Genomic DNA, 18,441 nt, shown 5'->3' on the forward strand with positions numbered 1-18,441 from the left:
GGATTTTTATTGTCATACCATTTCACAATTGCTTGCATGTGGTAAAAAATTTGAACTCAGGTCCCAGATGTGTAAATAAAAAGAGGAAAGTTGCCTATAAATACTTCTACTTACTGGCAGTTCAACTAAAGAAACCGCAACATTTTTTTTAATGTTGCGCTTCTTATTAATCCTAGTGCATTTTTCTACGCTTCTCACTAAACTCCTTCAGTCAAACCTCCCTGCTTGGTTCGTGTCTTTGTGCAAACTAGACCTGCTTTATTTGTTCAAATTTCTTTCATTCTAATCATTTCATCAGTTTGAGCTGCATGTGATCCGTGATGACAAAACTCTTTCCAAGAACCTTTGTGGGATGAATGTTCCTCCTTCAAAAGAAAGACACTTTAGCAACCTCTCCAGGCTACGTCTTTTACTTCATGACCAAACAAGCAGCTGACAGATGTTCCTCCGAACAAATAGCTCCTTTGTACGATAACAGACAGTAATGCATCACCACATTGTCAGTGACATCATCAGGACATCAACTTGAATCAGCAGATTACAGGCCACACGGCTGTCAGTTGTAGAGCTACATATTTCTGTCTTTATAATAAAGTTTCTAATATGTTTGCTAAATATTATCTGGATAGACGTAACACAAAGTGTATGTGACGACAAAAACTATTTGGTCCCGTTCAGATTTCTTCAGTGTTTGTCACAGTAAAAATGTTTCAGATCATCAGAAACTAATTATATGAACAAGATTAAATACAAAAGGCCCAGTCAGTTTGAATCATGAAAAAACTGTTAACTAGCAAAAATGATTGGCCACTCAGCAACAGAGAAGACCTCCAGAAAGAGCATTTCCTCTCCAAAACAGCAGGTGGCAGCAGTGATATATGGTTAGCAATATATTTAGAAATATAGGCGTATATTTATTTGCTTCAAGGAAATATATATATATATATATATTTTTTTTTTATCTCTAGTGAATTATTTGGAAAATACAGACGTCGTGCTCCGAAGTGGTCCTGGTACCAATGTTTGGTTTTTCACATAGGGAAAGATTAGTTTTGATCGCTTTCTTCCTTTAATACGTGAAATTGCACTTTAAAGCAAACAACAGTATATTTCCTCAAATTATTTCTATTTGATATTAAAAACAATTTAAAATCTAAAATATTTAAGTGGGACAACAAAAAAAAGAAGCAAAAGTAAGATAAGAGTGGTATAGGACAGGAAACACTTTTTCACACGACTATAGGGAATTTTGGTCGACGCCCAGGTCTAAAATACGTCGTTTTGAATATAAACAAAGGTCAGCTTAGCAAATAAGAGATTTAAAACTCCTAACAGCACTTTGTATTGATTTGTCTAATTATGTACACGACTGACTCTGATTAGCCAAGCTGCTGTGTAGAAGAACAGCACAGCACTACTGAAGACTGTCAATAAGTGGCAATTAGAGCAACTACTTGCGCAAGAAACTGAGATTTCATTGATACACGTGAAATGGCAAAATGTACAGATTTTTATGTGACGTCATTCCTTTAATATTTAACTCTACTTATTAGGAGGAAGACTAGAATATCATGAGGGTGGCGTGGAATAACGTATCTTAAAAAGTGAGAGTCTAGAGATGAAAATGTAAATGCAAATTCTGAGGTTGAAAATGAAACTTAACATGAAGGTGTAATGTTGCTAACAACATAAAGTAGAGTAAGAGATTCGTCCATCCATCCATCCATCCATCAAATGAAAAAAAAAAAACATCGAACAGCTGTCAACCTTACCAGGAGTTGCCTGTCTGCCAAAATTACTCCAAGGTTGTTCTGACGACTCATTCAGGAGGTCACAGAAAAAGCGGAACTAAGTCTGAAACACTGTAGACCTCACTTCTCTCCATTAAAGTCAGGGTTATTGACGCAACAATAAAAAAAAAAAGAAACACATGGCAACCATTGGAGAGCTCCTAAAGGAGTGAAAACCACTTCTGACCAAAACTAGATCAGAGGCCTGTTACATTTCCCCCAAAAAATATATATTGGACTGTGGAGACGACAGTGAAATCTTCTGGAAGGTGTGCATACCGTTACATCAGACTAAAGCAGCGTTTTAGGAAATAAATACAATATCATCAGTCAACTATGATGGTAATGTGATGGTGTGAGACTGCTTTGCTTCTTCAAGACTTGTCATAATCGATGGAACCACTAATTCTGCAATAACAGAAAATCCTAAAGGCGAACGTCCAGCAGTCAGTTCCTGGTCTTAAGTCAGTGGTCTCAAACTGCATTCCTCAAGGGCCGGTGTCCTACAACTTTCAGATGTCTCTCTGCTTCAGCACAATCGGGTCCAATATTAGCTCATTGGCAGAGCTCTGAAGAGCTTGACTGCATGCTAGTGAGGCGGTTTTGCGTTTAATTCAATGGACAAGGGGCAAATGTAAGAGTTGCAGGTGTGGAGGGCTGTGGTTTGAAACAGTGATTTGGTACACACCAACAAATGAGCAAATGAATGCCTCAAAAACAACTAAATTAAGGTTTTGGGGGAGGCCTAGTCAAAGTGGTGTGACATTTCAAACTCCCCAGTGTTCCTATATCAAAACAATTCTCCATAGATTAGTGGGTCATCATTCCTCCTTAGAGATGAAAGAGTCATTGCTAATGAAATGCTTGAGAACAGATGGTGCCACCGAGGGTGGCCGAAGCAGTCATTAGGTTCAGAGGGCAATTACAGGTTGGCCTGCATCGCTTGTTTTCCCTTAAATAAATTAGACTATCCGTTTGAAACTGCTTTTTGTGTTTCCCCAACTCATCTTTATCTATTATTAAAATGTGTTTCTTGATCTGAAAATGTGACAAAGGAAAAAAACATTAACAAAAAAACAAAAAAACAACAACAACAGAAGAAATCTGTAAGGGAGCAAATATTTGGTATGTGATCAAAAAAATGTCTATTTTTGCATTATTATACAACAGAGAAACACAACGTTCCACTCCCCTCTTCAGTGGTTTCTTCCTCGAATCTAAAAATAGCCCATTCACTCTACTCATATAGACTTACAGGGCCAACGCTAGCATCATCATCATCATCATCATCACAGCTGTGCCTTTCAGATTTGCTCAACCAAGTCGCTTACACAAGACAGGAGGCGCATCCATTGAATCAAAGGCTACACCGTTAGCTCAGCTGTGTGTACATACAGGCTCTCTAGGCCCTTTGGAAGCCATTAAGACTGATAGGCATTTACTTAGTAGCATTAAGTCTAGTCTGGGAATTCATTTAAAAAATGTCTGGCTTTAGTTTGACGAGAGAAAGCAAAGTGTTACTCTGCCCCATCAGAGACACACCCAACATCTACTCACTGCGACTTATTTGTTGTATAAGAAATGTTGTAAGGTAACATTAATGTACTCGATCGCCACGGAAGCATAATTCCGTGTGCCACCGCAATCCGATCAGTTCAGCTCTTAATCAGCTCCTTTAATCAGATGGAAGCATCATGATGATGAGCCTGATCTGATACGAGGTGGCGAAACAGACACAGAGGCTCCTAATGACAACGAGGTGAAACATGATGGGAGCACGCACGTGGGGAGGAGGAGGAGAAACGGGCTCCGTGGAAATCAGCGAAAACACACAAGAGTGAGAGCAACAAGGGTCCGAGATTCCTTTGTGTGTCAGACCCCAGAAGGAGCAGAGTCACGGAGCCTGACGGCCTCATGGGTGTTGTTTTCATTCCCACATGCGCAATGAGCCCAAACTGGCTGTTTGAGGAGGGGGTGAGAAACAACAAGAAATAGTGTGAAACAGGCTTTGTGTGAGCCTATTAGCCCAACTTAGGCTTTTCCATATTAATATAGGCCTAACTGCCTGCCTGCCGTGGTCCTCGTGTTCAAACTGCGCCTCATTTGAATAAACCTGAGATAATAAAGGCGACAAGGAGGTGGATTGATTTCGGACAATCTTGAGCAGCTGAGCCTGCCATGAATTTTAATTGGGCCGGGTTGTCATAAACAACCGCTTCTGTTACCTTCACAGCCGTGCTGGTCCATCCTCACCGAGCCGTCTTTCTGTATCCTAACATCCCCCGGTCCAGATATCCTAAGCGGAGCCGCCGCCGCCGCCACCGAGGATGCTCCGGTGGCGGCGGCGCCAGCGAGGCTCCCTTTACCCCGGTGGGTCTTCGCCAGCGTCTGGCAGCACTGGTAACACACCGCCCATGCCTGCTCCTCATTGATGGGCTGGCTGTAAAGCTTCAGTATCTCCTCCAGAGACAGGTCCTCGGCATCCTCCGATGAATTCATCTCGTCATGGTGCTTCCGCTCAGCGCGGCGAGTCGCTGCTGCTGCCGCCGCAGCATCCGTCAGCACTTCGTGGTCCCCGCCGAAGCGCCGCTCGGCCATCCTTTCATTCTCTCAGCGAAGGAGGCCCGAAGACGAGAGCAGGTCCAGGCCGACGTGACAGCGGCAGTCTGGGGGCATTTGTGCTTAGTTTCACAAGGCAGCAGCGCTGACCACTGATACAAGAAGAAGCACGGTGACTGTCCGCTCCTTGGTTTTGCTGTCGCACGTCAGTAGGTGGCGTATAATTTCCCGAGTAGCTAACAGGGAGTGTGGGAGTCTTAAAAGCATTGGTCCTATTTTACTTATGACCACGAGGGGGAGTGCTGTCATTTATATATAATTCAGTGGTGTACCAGCAAGACACTGACGAGGTATGGAGGAATGCAGTTCACTCACTTTCAAACAAACATGCAACGGTGTGAGATATTAAAAAAAAAAAATAAATAGGAAGAGATTTAGGATCGACATTTAAGATTTAAAATAAAACTGTCAGTGTTTGTAGGAAAATTAAACATAAAGAAGGACTTTTATTTTTAGCATCAAAGTGAGTCCAAAGCTGTAGAAATTCTTCGAATAAAAATGGCTGAAAACTGACTTAAAACATATTTTAACAATTTGCTAACCAATTTGGTTGAACCTTTTTTGTGTTTGTTTCTTGATTGAAAAATTAAAATGAAATAGCACATTATTTGTGAAAAAGGTTTTGAAATGATTCATCAATGTCATGTTGGTCACGTGTGAAACATTTCCACAAGCAACAAAGGCAGACACAAATGAGAAGTTTGAACAGTTTATTGAATGTTAATGTGTCTTCTCTCTCCTCGGTGGCCCAGTGCTGTCGTCTTGTCTCAGTCATGCTACAGAATCGTCACATAATAATTTATTCATTTCTGCCTGAACGAAAGCGGACTCAAGGCGACTTTCTGATCAAATCATAATCATGTCCTCACCATTCCCACAATGTACTATAACCAGTAGATCAGGAGGTGGAACAGATCTTCTGATTAAGTTTCTGGTCATATGACAGGAGTTGACAAAAAAGAAAAATAAAGGGTTAAATAGGAGAATATTCATGGATAGAAGAGAGTCAGAACAGTTATGAACTCTGACCTCAACCTCATCCATATTTAAAATTATTATATGGGTACAAAAAAGTTTCCTTACTTATTTTTTCAACTGGGTTCCTTTATCTGCCTCCTCCTGACTGGTGGAGTTGCCATGGAGACCATCCATGGAGACCACATAAAGTTTTTCAAGTAATTTTTCAAAAAAACGTTTTGAATACCTCTTTCAAATCAAAGCAACTAGTCAGCATTAGTTACAATAAACTAAACAATTCAAGGTGTTGTTTTTTTAATCAATGTTTCCATGGAGACCACTGTTTTCCAGGTAATTTTTCAAACAACTGGTTCCAAAACTTATGTCAAATCAAAACAACTACTCAGCATTAGTTATAATAAACTAAACAATTTAACGTGTTGTTTTTTAATCGATGTATCCATGGAGACCACATAATGTTTTCCAGGTAATTTTTCAAAAAACTGGTTCCAAAGCTTATTTCAAATCAAAACAACTAGTCAGCATTAGTTATAATAAACTAAACAATCTAATGTGTTGTTTCTTAATACCATTAAGGTATTTATATTCCTCAAACACACACTTCTTTTCCTGTGATGGAAATAGGGTTTATTCTGGCCCTGTGTCTCCTGAAATCTACAATCACAGCCTTTGTTTTACATTCAAGATTGACCCTCATGAAAGATCATGGTCTATGGTAGAAAACAAAATGGACGAAGAATCAATTTAGGTCTACAGTAGACCACATTTACCAGTGGGGGACCAGTGTGGCGTTTTTTCATTGGGACACAGAACAACCACATTTCCTTGCCAAATTGACAATAAAGTAATTCTATGTCTCTTTAAGTCTAACAATAAGATGAAATAATATAATCCAAAACAAAAGTTAGCCACTGTTTAGAACCACCTGTCTTCGACAAACCTCTGACAGCTTCACAGTACAGCTGCATTTATACTGAGATTAATTTGTTAATAGGCAGATTTTATTATTTAAATGACCTCTGAAGACTATAGATACTGTATTTTATTCAGGAGTGCACTGTATTACAATGTAGGTCACCCCTCTCAAATTCTTATTTGTAAAACATTTTGAAAGTGATGCTCCTCTTTCCCCCTCATAATTATGTGCAGTTGGCCTATTATACAATGTAAAATACATTAAGGGTTGTGGTTTGAATGTGAATACTTTTGCGAGGCAGTGTAAATGAATACTGTTTTTGTTTAGTCCTTTTCTTTCTCATAATTATGAATTAGTTTTAAAGAGTTCTCTGACATTTAACTTCAAAACTTTTTTATAAAAACTTTTTTCTCTTTCAAGAAAGTGTCTCACACACAATGATTTGTGCGAGCATTTCTTCAGATTGCACTCACGTAAATGTTTCACGTTAAAGCTACTGGATTACTTTTCTTTAGGCTGCTCACATTTCATGGAAAAGCTGCAGCATCCGTTTGTTTTTAACTAAAAACTTTGTACACAAGTGTCTCTTTGGCGCCCCCTGCTGTTTTTTAGCTGGCATTGATAGTGAAATTTAATCGTTTCTCAATTAAATTCCAAGTAATTTCTTCTCAAAAACGTAAACAGCCTATGGCTCTGCACATGATCAGTCATCACACAGCTTCATGGAGGATCACTTTTTATTAAACAGATGCTGCTTATGTGACTCACTCTTATCACATGCACATTATCGTGTGATTAGATCACAGTCCGGTATCCAGGCCTCGGCTGTTTTATGTACACATAAATCCTTGGTTTCAATTACATATAATCATTTATTTAATCAGCTGCGTTCACAATACTCAGTTATAGATCTCTTTTCGACAGCAGATACACACGACAAGAAACAACAACAACAACACACACTCCGTTAATAACTTGGGTTTCACGACGTCTGCAGGGGTCGCCCACGGACTCCGAAATGCGTACCGGGTGTGGTTGCCATGGGCGCAATGATGAAACTACCCATATGTAAACAGAAATCTCTGAACACCGACACAGATGCAGCTATAAATACACACCAGCACATGTGGAATGACAGTAAATATATAACTCTCCAGTAAGATTTCTGTGTTCACCTCACATTAAAAAAAAAAAAGCTAATCACTTGTGTTAAAACAGGAAAAAAAAATCAACTTTAAACTAGGACAATATATAAAAAGTCTTTTTGTCCCTTGGTTGTAAAAGTGGTAGAGGCTTTCTGATGAGCGGTTTTTACCACAAGGAATGATCATGCAGCACAGTCGTGGCAGAAGCCGACCAAAGATTGGAGGTTGGGGGGGGGGGGGGGGGGGGGGGGGGGAACAGCGTGAGAGAACAGGAAGAACATAACTTAATAATAAACACACGGCATGAGGACGAAAACTGGACGACTGTTTAAACTTTGAACTCTAACAGGTTGCAGTCGATCTTGTAGTAGACGTAGGGATAGTACTCCTGCTGGCTCAGGTTCAGGCCTGGGATGTCCATGGCAGACTGGAACGAAGCAGAAGACTTAGTGTGTGGAGAAACGTTGAGTCATCTCAATACATCTTTATCAAGCTGTCCATTAATCAGAATAGGGTAATGGTTCGTTTAAAACTAACATAGTGGAAGAGGAAGATAACATCCAAAGTCTGTGTTGTCACAGCATATCAATGTCCATACCTAAAATTAATCCATTTGAACAAAGTATAAAGATCTAAAAAGCAATACAACATTGCTGGAAATAAATTTTAAAAATCCATAGAGCAGAACGAAGAAGAAAAATCTAAAGTAGTGAAATGTTACACTTTTTACTACATTTTTTGTTACATCTAAAATATTGAAACTTTTTTCTAAAACCACAGTTGGTAATAGGATAGACAGAGGTTTTAAAAATGTCAGATGAAAATTTGATTCTGTTCACATTAATGTGTAATGCAGAACTCTCCCTCCCCTTGTACTGCTGTTCAACTGGGTGAAACAGGCTACTATACGTTTCTCATGCCTATGAGACAAATGACTGCGGCTGCGGTTTAAAAATAGTTGCAGCTATAAAAAAGAAAAGCTTAAATAAATGGTATTGATGGGATTATGTTAATGATTGCTTCCTCAGAACGATTAAGAATAATTGTTTTTCTGTATTAAATAAAAACAAATAATATTTTTTTTTTTTTTTTACATTCTTGGTAAAACAAGACTGGGTATTTTTACTCATATTGTGGGAATCTAATGTTTCATCTCCATCCCTCCTTCTCTTTTCCACAAATGTGAATGTGATCATTCACATTTATGTGAATGATCACATAAACACATGTTCTTAGATTGAACACATGTTCTTAGATTGAAGTCAGTGTTTAGATATCTTCTTTTGTAAATGACCTTTAATGACTGAAAAGAGTTGATTTTTTTCTGTCTTTAAAGAAATTGTCTCTGGATTATATACTAATAATGACATTAAAGTATTGTTTCTCGTGCTTTATTAATAAGGCTAGTGTTTCCTTAATGTCCATAAGATCAGCTCAGCAGAAGGGGGTGTTATTACAGCACTCACGTCAATGATAGCTGCTGCACTACTGTCCAGATGTTTGTACAGGTCGTTCAGAACCTCCCGCAGCTTCTTCATGGTCTTCTTGCTAGGCTGCAGAAGCATTGCCTGAAAGTTCACTGGCAGCCCATATCTACGGGAGAACAACGCGGCAGACATGTTCACTACCACTGGATTTATTTACAGCAGAAGTGAATCTAAACTGTTAAATGAATACCTCAAAACAGATTCCACAAAGACCCTCAGTGCTTTAATGTGAATCCATGCGATGAAGGCTTCACTGAAGTTAACTTTTAGCCATCGGACGAGGGGACCCTGCAGAAATCGGAACAAGAGAATCGGTTATGTTTGGCTTAAAAGTTTATTTTCCATCTAAATTTGGATTTATCTTTTATTATAAGGGGCACAGTTTCTGTGCCAAAGTTTTAGGCAACTTCACTGACAATCAGTCCCTCTAGTTTTTTGTGATTCCGCAATCACACAAATTTACACAAAATGAACAGGTCCCCGCATTCTGTTGCGCTAGTTTATTGTAAATTTTCAGAAAAATAGTCAAAAACATAGGGTTCAAGTAACTGCTTATTTCCACCTGCAAGTGGCAGTATTTCTTACTTCCATTACATTGCCGTCTCAGTCTTACTTGATGTCAAGTTTTAGTCAATATGGAGTGCACCAAAAATCGAGCTAAATAAGCTCTTTAATGAATAACATTGTTTGTGTGTCCAATCCATCTGCTTGTTATTTCACATTTGTCTTTTATCTGTAGATTTTGGAAGGGATTTTAATGAGGAAAAATATGACAAAATTCCTTGCAAAGATTTCTATAGTGGCACCGTGAAATGAGTGATTTTGACTGAAAAAAATAAAGAATTTTTTTTAAAAAAAGGTAAAATCCCAGAGGGACTGCATGAATACAATTTTCAAAGTGATTCAGGTTATAACAGGTAAAAGCAAACATTTCTGTTTTCTATGCAGAACATGGTGGGAAAATTTCCAGCAGTGTGAGGTTCCCCACATTGGGCAGGAGCTGAGTTCAGATCCTGTGGCTTGTAAGAGCAACCGATTATTTTATTTTTATTTACTCGGCTGTAATAATGCAACCAGAAAATGTACGGGATGACCTAAAGGTCATGTTCATGTATGAACACTCTGAAACACTGGTATGGGATTCGGTTTAAACACTGCATCGTTGATGATTCAATGATCTAACCTAGATAGGAAAAAAACAAAACAATCTAACAGGAATCAGCTGATCGATATGTAGAAAAGTCAAGTGTCTTGCAATCAACTTCACTTACAAACTGCTTCTTCTTATCTGTGGAGAGCCTTGTCATCTCCTCCTTGTCAGCCTTCATCTCCTCTTCATTGTACTGGAAGTCTCTCACCGTGAATCTGGCAGGAAAAAATAATAATAATAAAAAAGCTTCATCTAATCAAACAAGCACCGTCTTGGGGAAAGCCACATGTTGGGGGAGAGACTAAATCAATGGCGCCAGACTAAATCATAAAGTCTTACTTGTTCTCTCTGGCTTTGTGCTTGAAGTCATCTATGGCTTTCCTGAACAAAGTGACGCTGAACAGCCCACTGTCGCTGTCTTCAAACAGCAGGCTGGAGGACAGCATGAATGGGGATTTTAATATTGCAGAGAGTCGTGTAAAAATCCTCGGTATTGTTGTTTGATCACATTTTTGTTACTTACTTTGACGATCGAGGCACCACCATCTCGGCCAGTGTTTCATACGTTTTCTGCCAGTCAGGATAATTAATCCTAAAAGAACGGAGCAGACGCGTTAATGATCCAGACTTTTGAATCAATCATGACTAGAAGTTTTAGACTTACTTTGGTACAACCACCAGCATAGTAATGAGGTACTCTGAATCCAGGACAAAATCTTCCTTTTTGACAATGTCAGCCAGGCTTCTGGTCAGCAAGCTCCCCCTAGTGGCAAAGGACGATTATACAGGAATACAAAACAAAGGAAAGTAAAAAAAAAAACAAAACAAGAAAACATTCCAGTTCTACGGAAGAGGATTAGGGCCACCGAAAAAAAAAAAAAAAGAATTCTGAGATTAAAGTCAGAATTCTGACTTTAATCTCAGAATTCTGACTTTCTGACTTTAATCTCAGAATTCTGACTTTAACGTCAGAATTATTTTTTTTATTTTTTCGGTGGCCCTAATCCTCTTCCGTACAGTTGACACCTGAATAGAGTAGAACAATAAAGTACCACATTGAAGCTTCTTCTTGAGACCCTTAAAAAAAAAAAGCTCTTTAAACTAAATTTCAATACATGTGTCAAACACTTACGCATTCTTCCTTTCCAAGTTCTGCAGGTTTCCCTTCAGGTTGTTATAAGCTGATGCTCTGGCCTTCAAGTCATTGTCAATTTGGGTTACTTGCTGAAGGGAAGCAGAAGCAAAGCAGAGATTTAACGACTCACAAAGAATATAAAAGCACTTCATGGATGGAAAATCTGGCAACTTCAAACAACTCTCGCCAAGACAGAAGCAATCCAGCAAAGTAATTATTACAAGGATTCTGGCAAAAAATTCACAGGACATCAGAGATTATTTAAATCGTACAGACAGACCTACCTTTGAGATGATTTCTGAGATGTTTTTAAGGGACTGCTTTATGGGATATTTCGCCATGTCCCACTGGAACCGTGTGATGTAGGTGACCAGGTCAACTAAAACGCAAACAATAAAGCACTTGAGGTTTTTCTGTGCTACTCACAGTTTTTTACAATGTGTCGAATATGTCAAACCCCAAATCTGGATGTGTTTTATTTGTATTTTCTGTGATAAACTAACACAAACTACAACATATTTTTGTAGTGTAAGAAAAGATGAAAATGTTTTCAGGATTTTCTTTATTTTACAAATAATCTTAGAAGTGTGGTGTGTAATTGAATTTGGTAAATTGTAATTGTATTTAAATAAAATCCAGGGCCTTCAGAAGTGACCTCAGTTGTAAACAGCTGTAATTGCAGTGACAGGTGGTTCTACTCAGAGTAAGGCAGGGCAATAAAGCATGAAAATAAATCTGCTGACTTTTTCATACTACATCTTTTTCGATTTTAACAGATTTCTTTCTTGCTTTTTGCCCCCCAAAAATTACAAATAACAGAAAACATTTTAGAAGTGCCTTTTATTTCAATCATTCCCTTGTACAACAGTTTCTTCATGAGAGTATAGTCATAATATTAGCAAAACACAGATGCAATTTTACCAGAAGAAAATCTTAAAATTATGAGGAATAAGTTATTTTAATGATAAAAAGCTTGGACAACTAATTTGTTATGTTTTGTGTTGGAGTTCTAATAAATTTACTACTTCATTCTCCTAATATTCTGACTATATTCTTGGAAGATTATGACTTCATTCTCGTTATTACAAAAAATATCTTAGCCTGACATCACTCTGAACTATGAAAACCCAAGGAGATCAGTGGTGAAAAAAAAATCCAGATTTAACTAACCTTCAAAAAGGTGATTAATCAATTAAATCAATTTATTGCTAAGCTCTAACTCAGGGGTCTGAAAACAAATGAACAACACACTTTGTTTTGTTTGTGAAAAAAAACAAACTTTGAAAAACATACATGACATTTCCACACACTTCACAATCATGCTTTTTGTGTTGGTCTATGAAATAAAATCCAAAAGATATACATTTAGATGTGAGGTTGTTCTAGCTAGAAGAATGAGCTTTAGTTTCATGACATTACTGCTCAAATTACCACATTTAAACAACACAATTCTTCCTATATATAACTTTGATCAACGCAACAACATAGTTAGAACTGTACCTCCGTTGGCCAGCAGGTTCTCCTGCACTTTGTCTCGGCTGTCCTCCAGCACATCGGCCATGTACTGAGCCACCTTCTTCACCACACTGCGAAACCCCAGAAGACACCAAATTATGATGTGATCTCATAACCCGCAAGCAAAAAGCTCCCGAAAGCTCAGAAGCTTTCGCACATAAATGTTAAAAAAAAAAGAAGCTTTTGACAAGGTTAGTTCTAACATGGCACATCGAAGCAAACCCCTTCAGAGGGCCAAACGCTACATAAGAAACTACTATTTTAGAATAATATCCAATTCTCTTATTGTACATATGAAATCTTTTAGACAACTAAGACTTCTTTTCAGATTTACTAAACGCAAACTTTGAAGTGGAACTAAACTTATGGCCAACGGACGGCAAACAACTGCTGCTGTGATGCAAGCTTGGTTTTTTTCCTCACAGATGTGGAAATCCCCACAGTGGAACCAAAGCATAGATCAGGCAGTAACAGCAGCGTGCGAGTTCTGGATGAGACACTTTTCCAAAAGACTAAACTTATACCAGATAGGCCGTACGGCCAAAACATGACTAAAGACAAATCTGCTGATGTGTCACCCAACTGTAAAAGGCCAAGTTTAGACCTCAGGAGCTCACTGTTCGCAATTCCCGGCAAAATTCCTCAAGGTTACAAGGTCAGGGAGGAGGGTAGAGAACGGTAAACCGGCCACATCTGAGGGTCAGTGTTGAACATTAGTGTTTTGATAGAGATGCATCAATCCGATTTTCACTAGTTAAGGCCAAAGTACAGGTTCCTTTCAAAATTAACTCTCTAAATCTAGCCTGTTTTTAAGGACTTAACCTGCAATTTAAAGATCAGAGTCAATCAAGAGAAATTTCAACAATTCTGATCCCTGGATGATTGGTTAGTACTTTCAATCATCAAACGCTAAAGAAGCACCACAATAATAACATTTCTAGTTATGAAGTGTGAAGCGATGTGAATACCTTTCAACAAATGAATCTAATTTGGCGAGTTCGTCTGAAAGTCCAACCAAGACATCAAGCGTTCCCACCTGTTTTATGCATAAAATAGAAAAGAAAAAACATTAAATCGTTTTTGCCATTTAGGGACGGAGACCCCCCTCCCCCGAAGGTCAACAAGGCCGTGTTTGAACACTGACAACTAACGCTAAACCAGCCTGCAGTGATGCCCAGGGGGGGCCCCTGTGTGCTTAGGATGGCGCCTCTTTGTCCAGGGTTGCTCATGCATCGCTAACGGTTCCAGGAGGACATCACAGTCCCACGTAGAAGCAACGTCAGCAGGGTGCACTTACTCCGTGTTCAGGACGGAGACGAGCTGAACCCATGATCTGAGCTGCTCCGTGGATTGAAACTTTGCCTAAACGCTTTCACCATGCAGAAAAGCGATGCGTGCAGCGGCTGCTTTTCAAACAGACAGGCTGCTTACTCTTGACAACGGATCCACACGGTGAGTTGTCTTGAAAACTACATGGATTTCAGATTGGATTTATAAACGGGTGGGGATATATTCTTAAAAAAGTGGAAGGATGAAAACTGACAACCAGAGGAGCACTGGAATCCACTCTAACCTTGAGGTCTGGGATGCTGAACTTGTGATTGGTGGAGAGGTTGTTAGTGCGTGTGGTTGCTGCCATCAGCTTGTCCCATGTCTGTTGGCAGGTCTTCTCGCCAGGAGCAGAGATGAGCCAAAACTCGGTCATGGTTACAGCTCTGGAGAAGATTCTGGAAACTGGAAGGAAAGCCGTTTTAGGAATATTTTCAATTATTTCCACAATTATATAAACATTTAAGTTAGCAATACAAAGCACTCTACTAATAAATTGCTATTCCTTGACTGCAATACATCTAAGGCGATGTACTGACATGGTTTTTATATGTAAAATGCAGCAATGGATGGTCATGCTACACCATTAGGCTAATGAGAAACTCATTCAATAGGAATGCCCATTATTGTCCTGGCCTTAATTTATTGCCTTCTCTATTCGACTTCGCTCCCGGCTACTAACCAAACAGCAGTACTAAATATTACCCAAATAACGTGTTGAAACAACGGCAGAAAACTATAGTTAAGGTCAAGCAACATCCAGCAGGGATTAGCTGCCGCTAGCCACTGGGCTAGCTATGCTAACAACAACAACACAGGTGTTTTTTTTTTCCGAGCTCCTTAACTATTTCACTCACCCGTATGCTAACTGCGTTGGTGTTACTGGTGGAAATACAGCCGCCTGTAGTGATTCTATGGCTTGACAATGTTCATAGTTGCCATTCAGCGCAGGTCGTGAGGTCTCCTGACAGCAGCATCAGAGTCAGCTGATCCAATAGAGGAACCGGAAGGCCTCTGTCAGGCTTACCGAGGAGGCCGCAGCGACACCCACTGGTAGTAGAATGGTAGTGCAGTACGAGTTGTTTTCTACAGTGGTATTGGATGAAGGAAGATATTAAATAACTCTATAGATAGATATAGGGTGTAACCTTTCGTATATCTTGCTGGTCCATATCTGTTATATTTTTCTATATTTTGTGACATCTTCTTTTAGTAGTTTAAACATCCCTTCTAGCTATTTTCCTTACCTTGTAATAGCATCTTTAACTGTATCTCCTTTGGATAATTTTGAGTCTATTTGTGTATTAATTCTCTCATTTGCTCTCTTCCATATGATGCAACTTTATAGTTTTAACCATATCAAGCAAAGAGACCTCTCATAGAAGACTCTAAAGCAATAAAATATCAGAATAAACTTTATTGGCTAAGGTTGTGTGCACAAACATGAAATTTGACTTCAGTTTTCAAGCACTCACAGCACACAGACATAAAGTATAAAGATAGAAACTGCAGAGGAGATAAAATGAAGAATAAAAAGAAAAATATGCATATAAACTAACCCATTTAATAAATTGCAATATTACTGAAAAGTCCTTATATATTAAGTAAAATATTAAATAGATTAATTGCACACCTTTAGATGTTTGAAAGCTTTCATTTCTGTTAATTGTGATAATTTTCCACTTACAGGTAATAAAAACATGACATTTAAAATTTAAATATTACATCAGACCAATTAAAAAAAAAACATTTTTAAAAAACATAAATGTGGATTTAATGAAAAGTTTGCATCATACCTGTTTTAAGGTTATTTTCAAAGGTCCTTTTAATTTAAGATTCATTGGGACATGCATTCTAATTTATTATACATGCAGTCAACAATTATGAACAAGGGCCCCAATACTGTTTGGGTCCCCAGTCAGTTTCTTTAGTAATGTGTCCCTAGCAACAGCAGTGTAGATATTATATAAGAAACATTGCAGAGAAAAAAACATGTTGTCAAAGGTCACTTTTTTGTTGCCATTTATGGTTTTGACAAATGTCAAAAAACAATAAACTATAAGACCTCCACCTCAGAGTCAAGCTACTGTCGACATCCTCTATTCTTTAGCATTTTATTAGAGCAGGAGACAAATGATGATTGGTGACAAGTCAGTGGCACTTGAGGTTTGAGGGTTGCTAAATTTAGGCAAGTCAGGTCAGGTTTCCTGATTATGGGTGTCTCCTGCAAAGAAAGTGAGGAAAACGCCCCCAAAGGGACATGTTTATAGTTTAGTGGGCCTGGGCTTTATTGTTTGGGACACAATGCTTGGTCTGTCTGGAGCCAACCCTCGACATCAAACAGCAGGCTTGAGTTTGCCCGTGGCTGGCAGCAGGCCAGTCTGCAGGGACATTATCAGGACACCACATGCCAGCGCTGGGCACTGTGCCGCTGGGAGTCCAGTGTGCGATCAGCTGAGGCTCAGTGAGGATGAAGCTGTTTCCAGTACTGCTTCTGCCACAAAAGGCAATGTGGAAAGTTTTTTCCTGACATTTCTATGGAGAATAGGCGCCTGGAAGTATTCAAGAATTTAAACATAATAGAATAGATCTGCCGACTTTTGTCATTTTTTGTTGCTAGCTCGTCTTCTCTTTTTCTTATTTCTCTTACTGAATAGCAGTATACAAATGAACAATAATGTTGTTCAAGCAGAAATCTGGAGAGCTAAAGTAAACTGCTACGTTTTTATTATGAAGGCAAAAGAGTGTTTTTAATGTTTTTTAGAAACGTTATTCCTGCATGTAACTAGTTCAACTATCGTGCAACTGTCTGCCATCTATAGTTCACACATAGATGAACTATAGATGGTAGCCCAACTACCAACTACCAATTGGTAAACTATGGCACCTCCATTTTGCAAGAGCAACATATAAACCACCTGGCATTAAGCAAACCCAAAAAACTTTTAGAATAGAAATGTTCTTTATTACATTACATTATTACTCTGATACATTTTTGTTTGAAAATTTCCACAACTTTACACAACCCTGATCCAGCACACTGTCCTCTCACTAATGTTCTCAAGCAAACACCTGAGGCCTGTCCAGAAACGGGGTGTTTATGTTAAGATAAAACTATAAACAGGTTCCATCAAATTCTAGGTATTAGAGTAAAGGGAAATTAATACCAACATACACTTTTCAGTTGTTGTTTTTTTTTTTGTAACATCTTATTTTGCTTCTTCTTCACAAATTTACACTTTTTATGCTGGTCTTTCACATAAAACATTCCAATGAAATACTGTGAAGTTGGTGGTTGAAACTTGACAAAATATGAAAGGGTTCAATGGGTGTGAATACTTTTGCAAGCCACTGGATATTTGATAACACAGTAGAAAATAAAACTCACGCTTACAGCTTTTTTAAATAAGGTCTTGCTTGATTCATGGGAAATAGGTTTTATTTCCCAGAAAGAATGCACTTTACTCCTTTCATTTTAGTCTGAGACACTCTCACCAGTTCATGATCTGACATAATTATGAAGTTTAAAGACACTCTGTCTTTTGCAGGGTGGAGACAAAGGTTAAATGTGCATCATTTGTCAGACTGCGTTATTGTTTGCCCTTCAGGTACTATCTTGCAGTCTCTCTCCACCTCTTTGATACAATTGTTGAACATGACATGTCAAGAAAATGGCTGCAGATAAGGGTTGATTCATCTTTTCAGTTTATTTTTAGGTAAATTATTTAATTTTTTTTTCCTCCTGGATAAATGCTTTCGGATTCTTATTTCAAATCACATCAAAAATAATGCTTTATATTCGTTGCATTCACGGCTGGACAAATGCTGCTCAGTTTAGTCTCGCATACATACTCATCACATGAACAAAAATGTATAAAACATGGAGATAAATGTCTGACTTATTCATTTGATTTTGGAAAGAGTGTCCGGCTTGTCAACACAGACTCTGAATAGCAGGGAAGGTCCATCCAAGTGTGTTGTTATATGGGTTCTTGGATCCAGTTGCGTTTCTTTTTCCCTGATTATCATGCAGATCTTTGTGAGACATTTGTTTGCATTTCCTTTCTGCTCACTGGCATTCTCTGGCAAAAAGCGGGGAAACCATGTCTGTGTGACTTAACAACACCACAGCAACTTGCATAAAATCAGTTCATAGAGGATTTGTGCAGTCGCTCATGTCCACATGATGGATTAATGGCCTAATAATTAAACGTGGATTTACAAAGAAGACCTGATACCTAAACATTCATTATATTGGTGACTAAGAGCTGCAATTTATTGTGAAAAAAAAATTGGGTGTTGTTAATACATTTTTTCATCTGTTACCCATTTAATCGGTTTTAAAAGGCCTGTTTTGTTCTGTCTGACTGGAAATTC

General features: G+C 38.5%; 2 protein-coding genes across 4 annotated transcripts in view; both read right to left on the minus strand.

Annotated features, from left to right (window-relative positions):
* LOC116716898 (protein spire homolog 1-like) overlaps window positions 1–4,602 on the minus strand; it is a 38,541-nt gene extending 33,939 nt beyond the window's left edge. For 2 of the 3 annotated variants that reach the window (XM_032557859.1, XM_032557857.1), the window contains exon 1: window positions 4,016–4,601. In XM_032557859.1, coding sequence (XP_032413750.1) covers window positions 4,016–4,388 — 373 coding nt within the window. In that variant the 5' untranslated portion in view covers window positions 4,389–4,601. Of the gene's footprint in view, window positions 1–4,015 lie in introns of all 3 variants that reach the window. The other variant, XM_032557858.1, reaches the window with a different exon arrangement.
* Window positions 4,603–7,022: 2,420 nt separating this feature from the next.
* LOC116717614 (V-type proton ATPase subunit C 1-A) lies at window positions 7,023–15,082 on the minus strand. Its single transcript, XM_032559108.1, has 13 exons — window positions 14,922–15,082; window positions 14,309–14,469; window positions 13,704–13,771; window positions 12,721–12,806; window positions 11,505–11,599; window positions 11,218–11,309; window positions 10,750–10,848; window positions 10,609–10,677; window positions 10,425–10,517; window positions 10,207–10,300; window positions 9,126–9,223; window positions 8,915–9,041; window positions 7,023–7,875 (listed from the first exon to the last, which is right to left on the minus strand). The coding sequence occupies exons 2-13, from the start codon at window positions 14,438–14,440 to the stop codon at window positions 7,777–7,779; spliced, it is 1,152 nt and encodes a 383-aa protein (XP_032414999.1). The 5' UTR covers window positions 14,441–14,469; window positions 14,922–15,082; the 3' UTR covers window positions 7,023–7,776.
* Between the last annotated feature and the right edge of the window lie 3,359 nt (window positions 15,083–18,441).

This window comes from Xiphophorus hellerii, chromosome 3 (assembly GCF_003331165.1).
Source record: "Xiphophorus hellerii strain 12219 chromosome 3, Xiphophorus_hellerii-4.1, whole genome shotgun sequence".
NCBI lineage: Eukaryota > Metazoa > Chordata > Actinopteri > Cyprinodontiformes > Poeciliidae > Xiphophorus > Xiphophorus hellerii.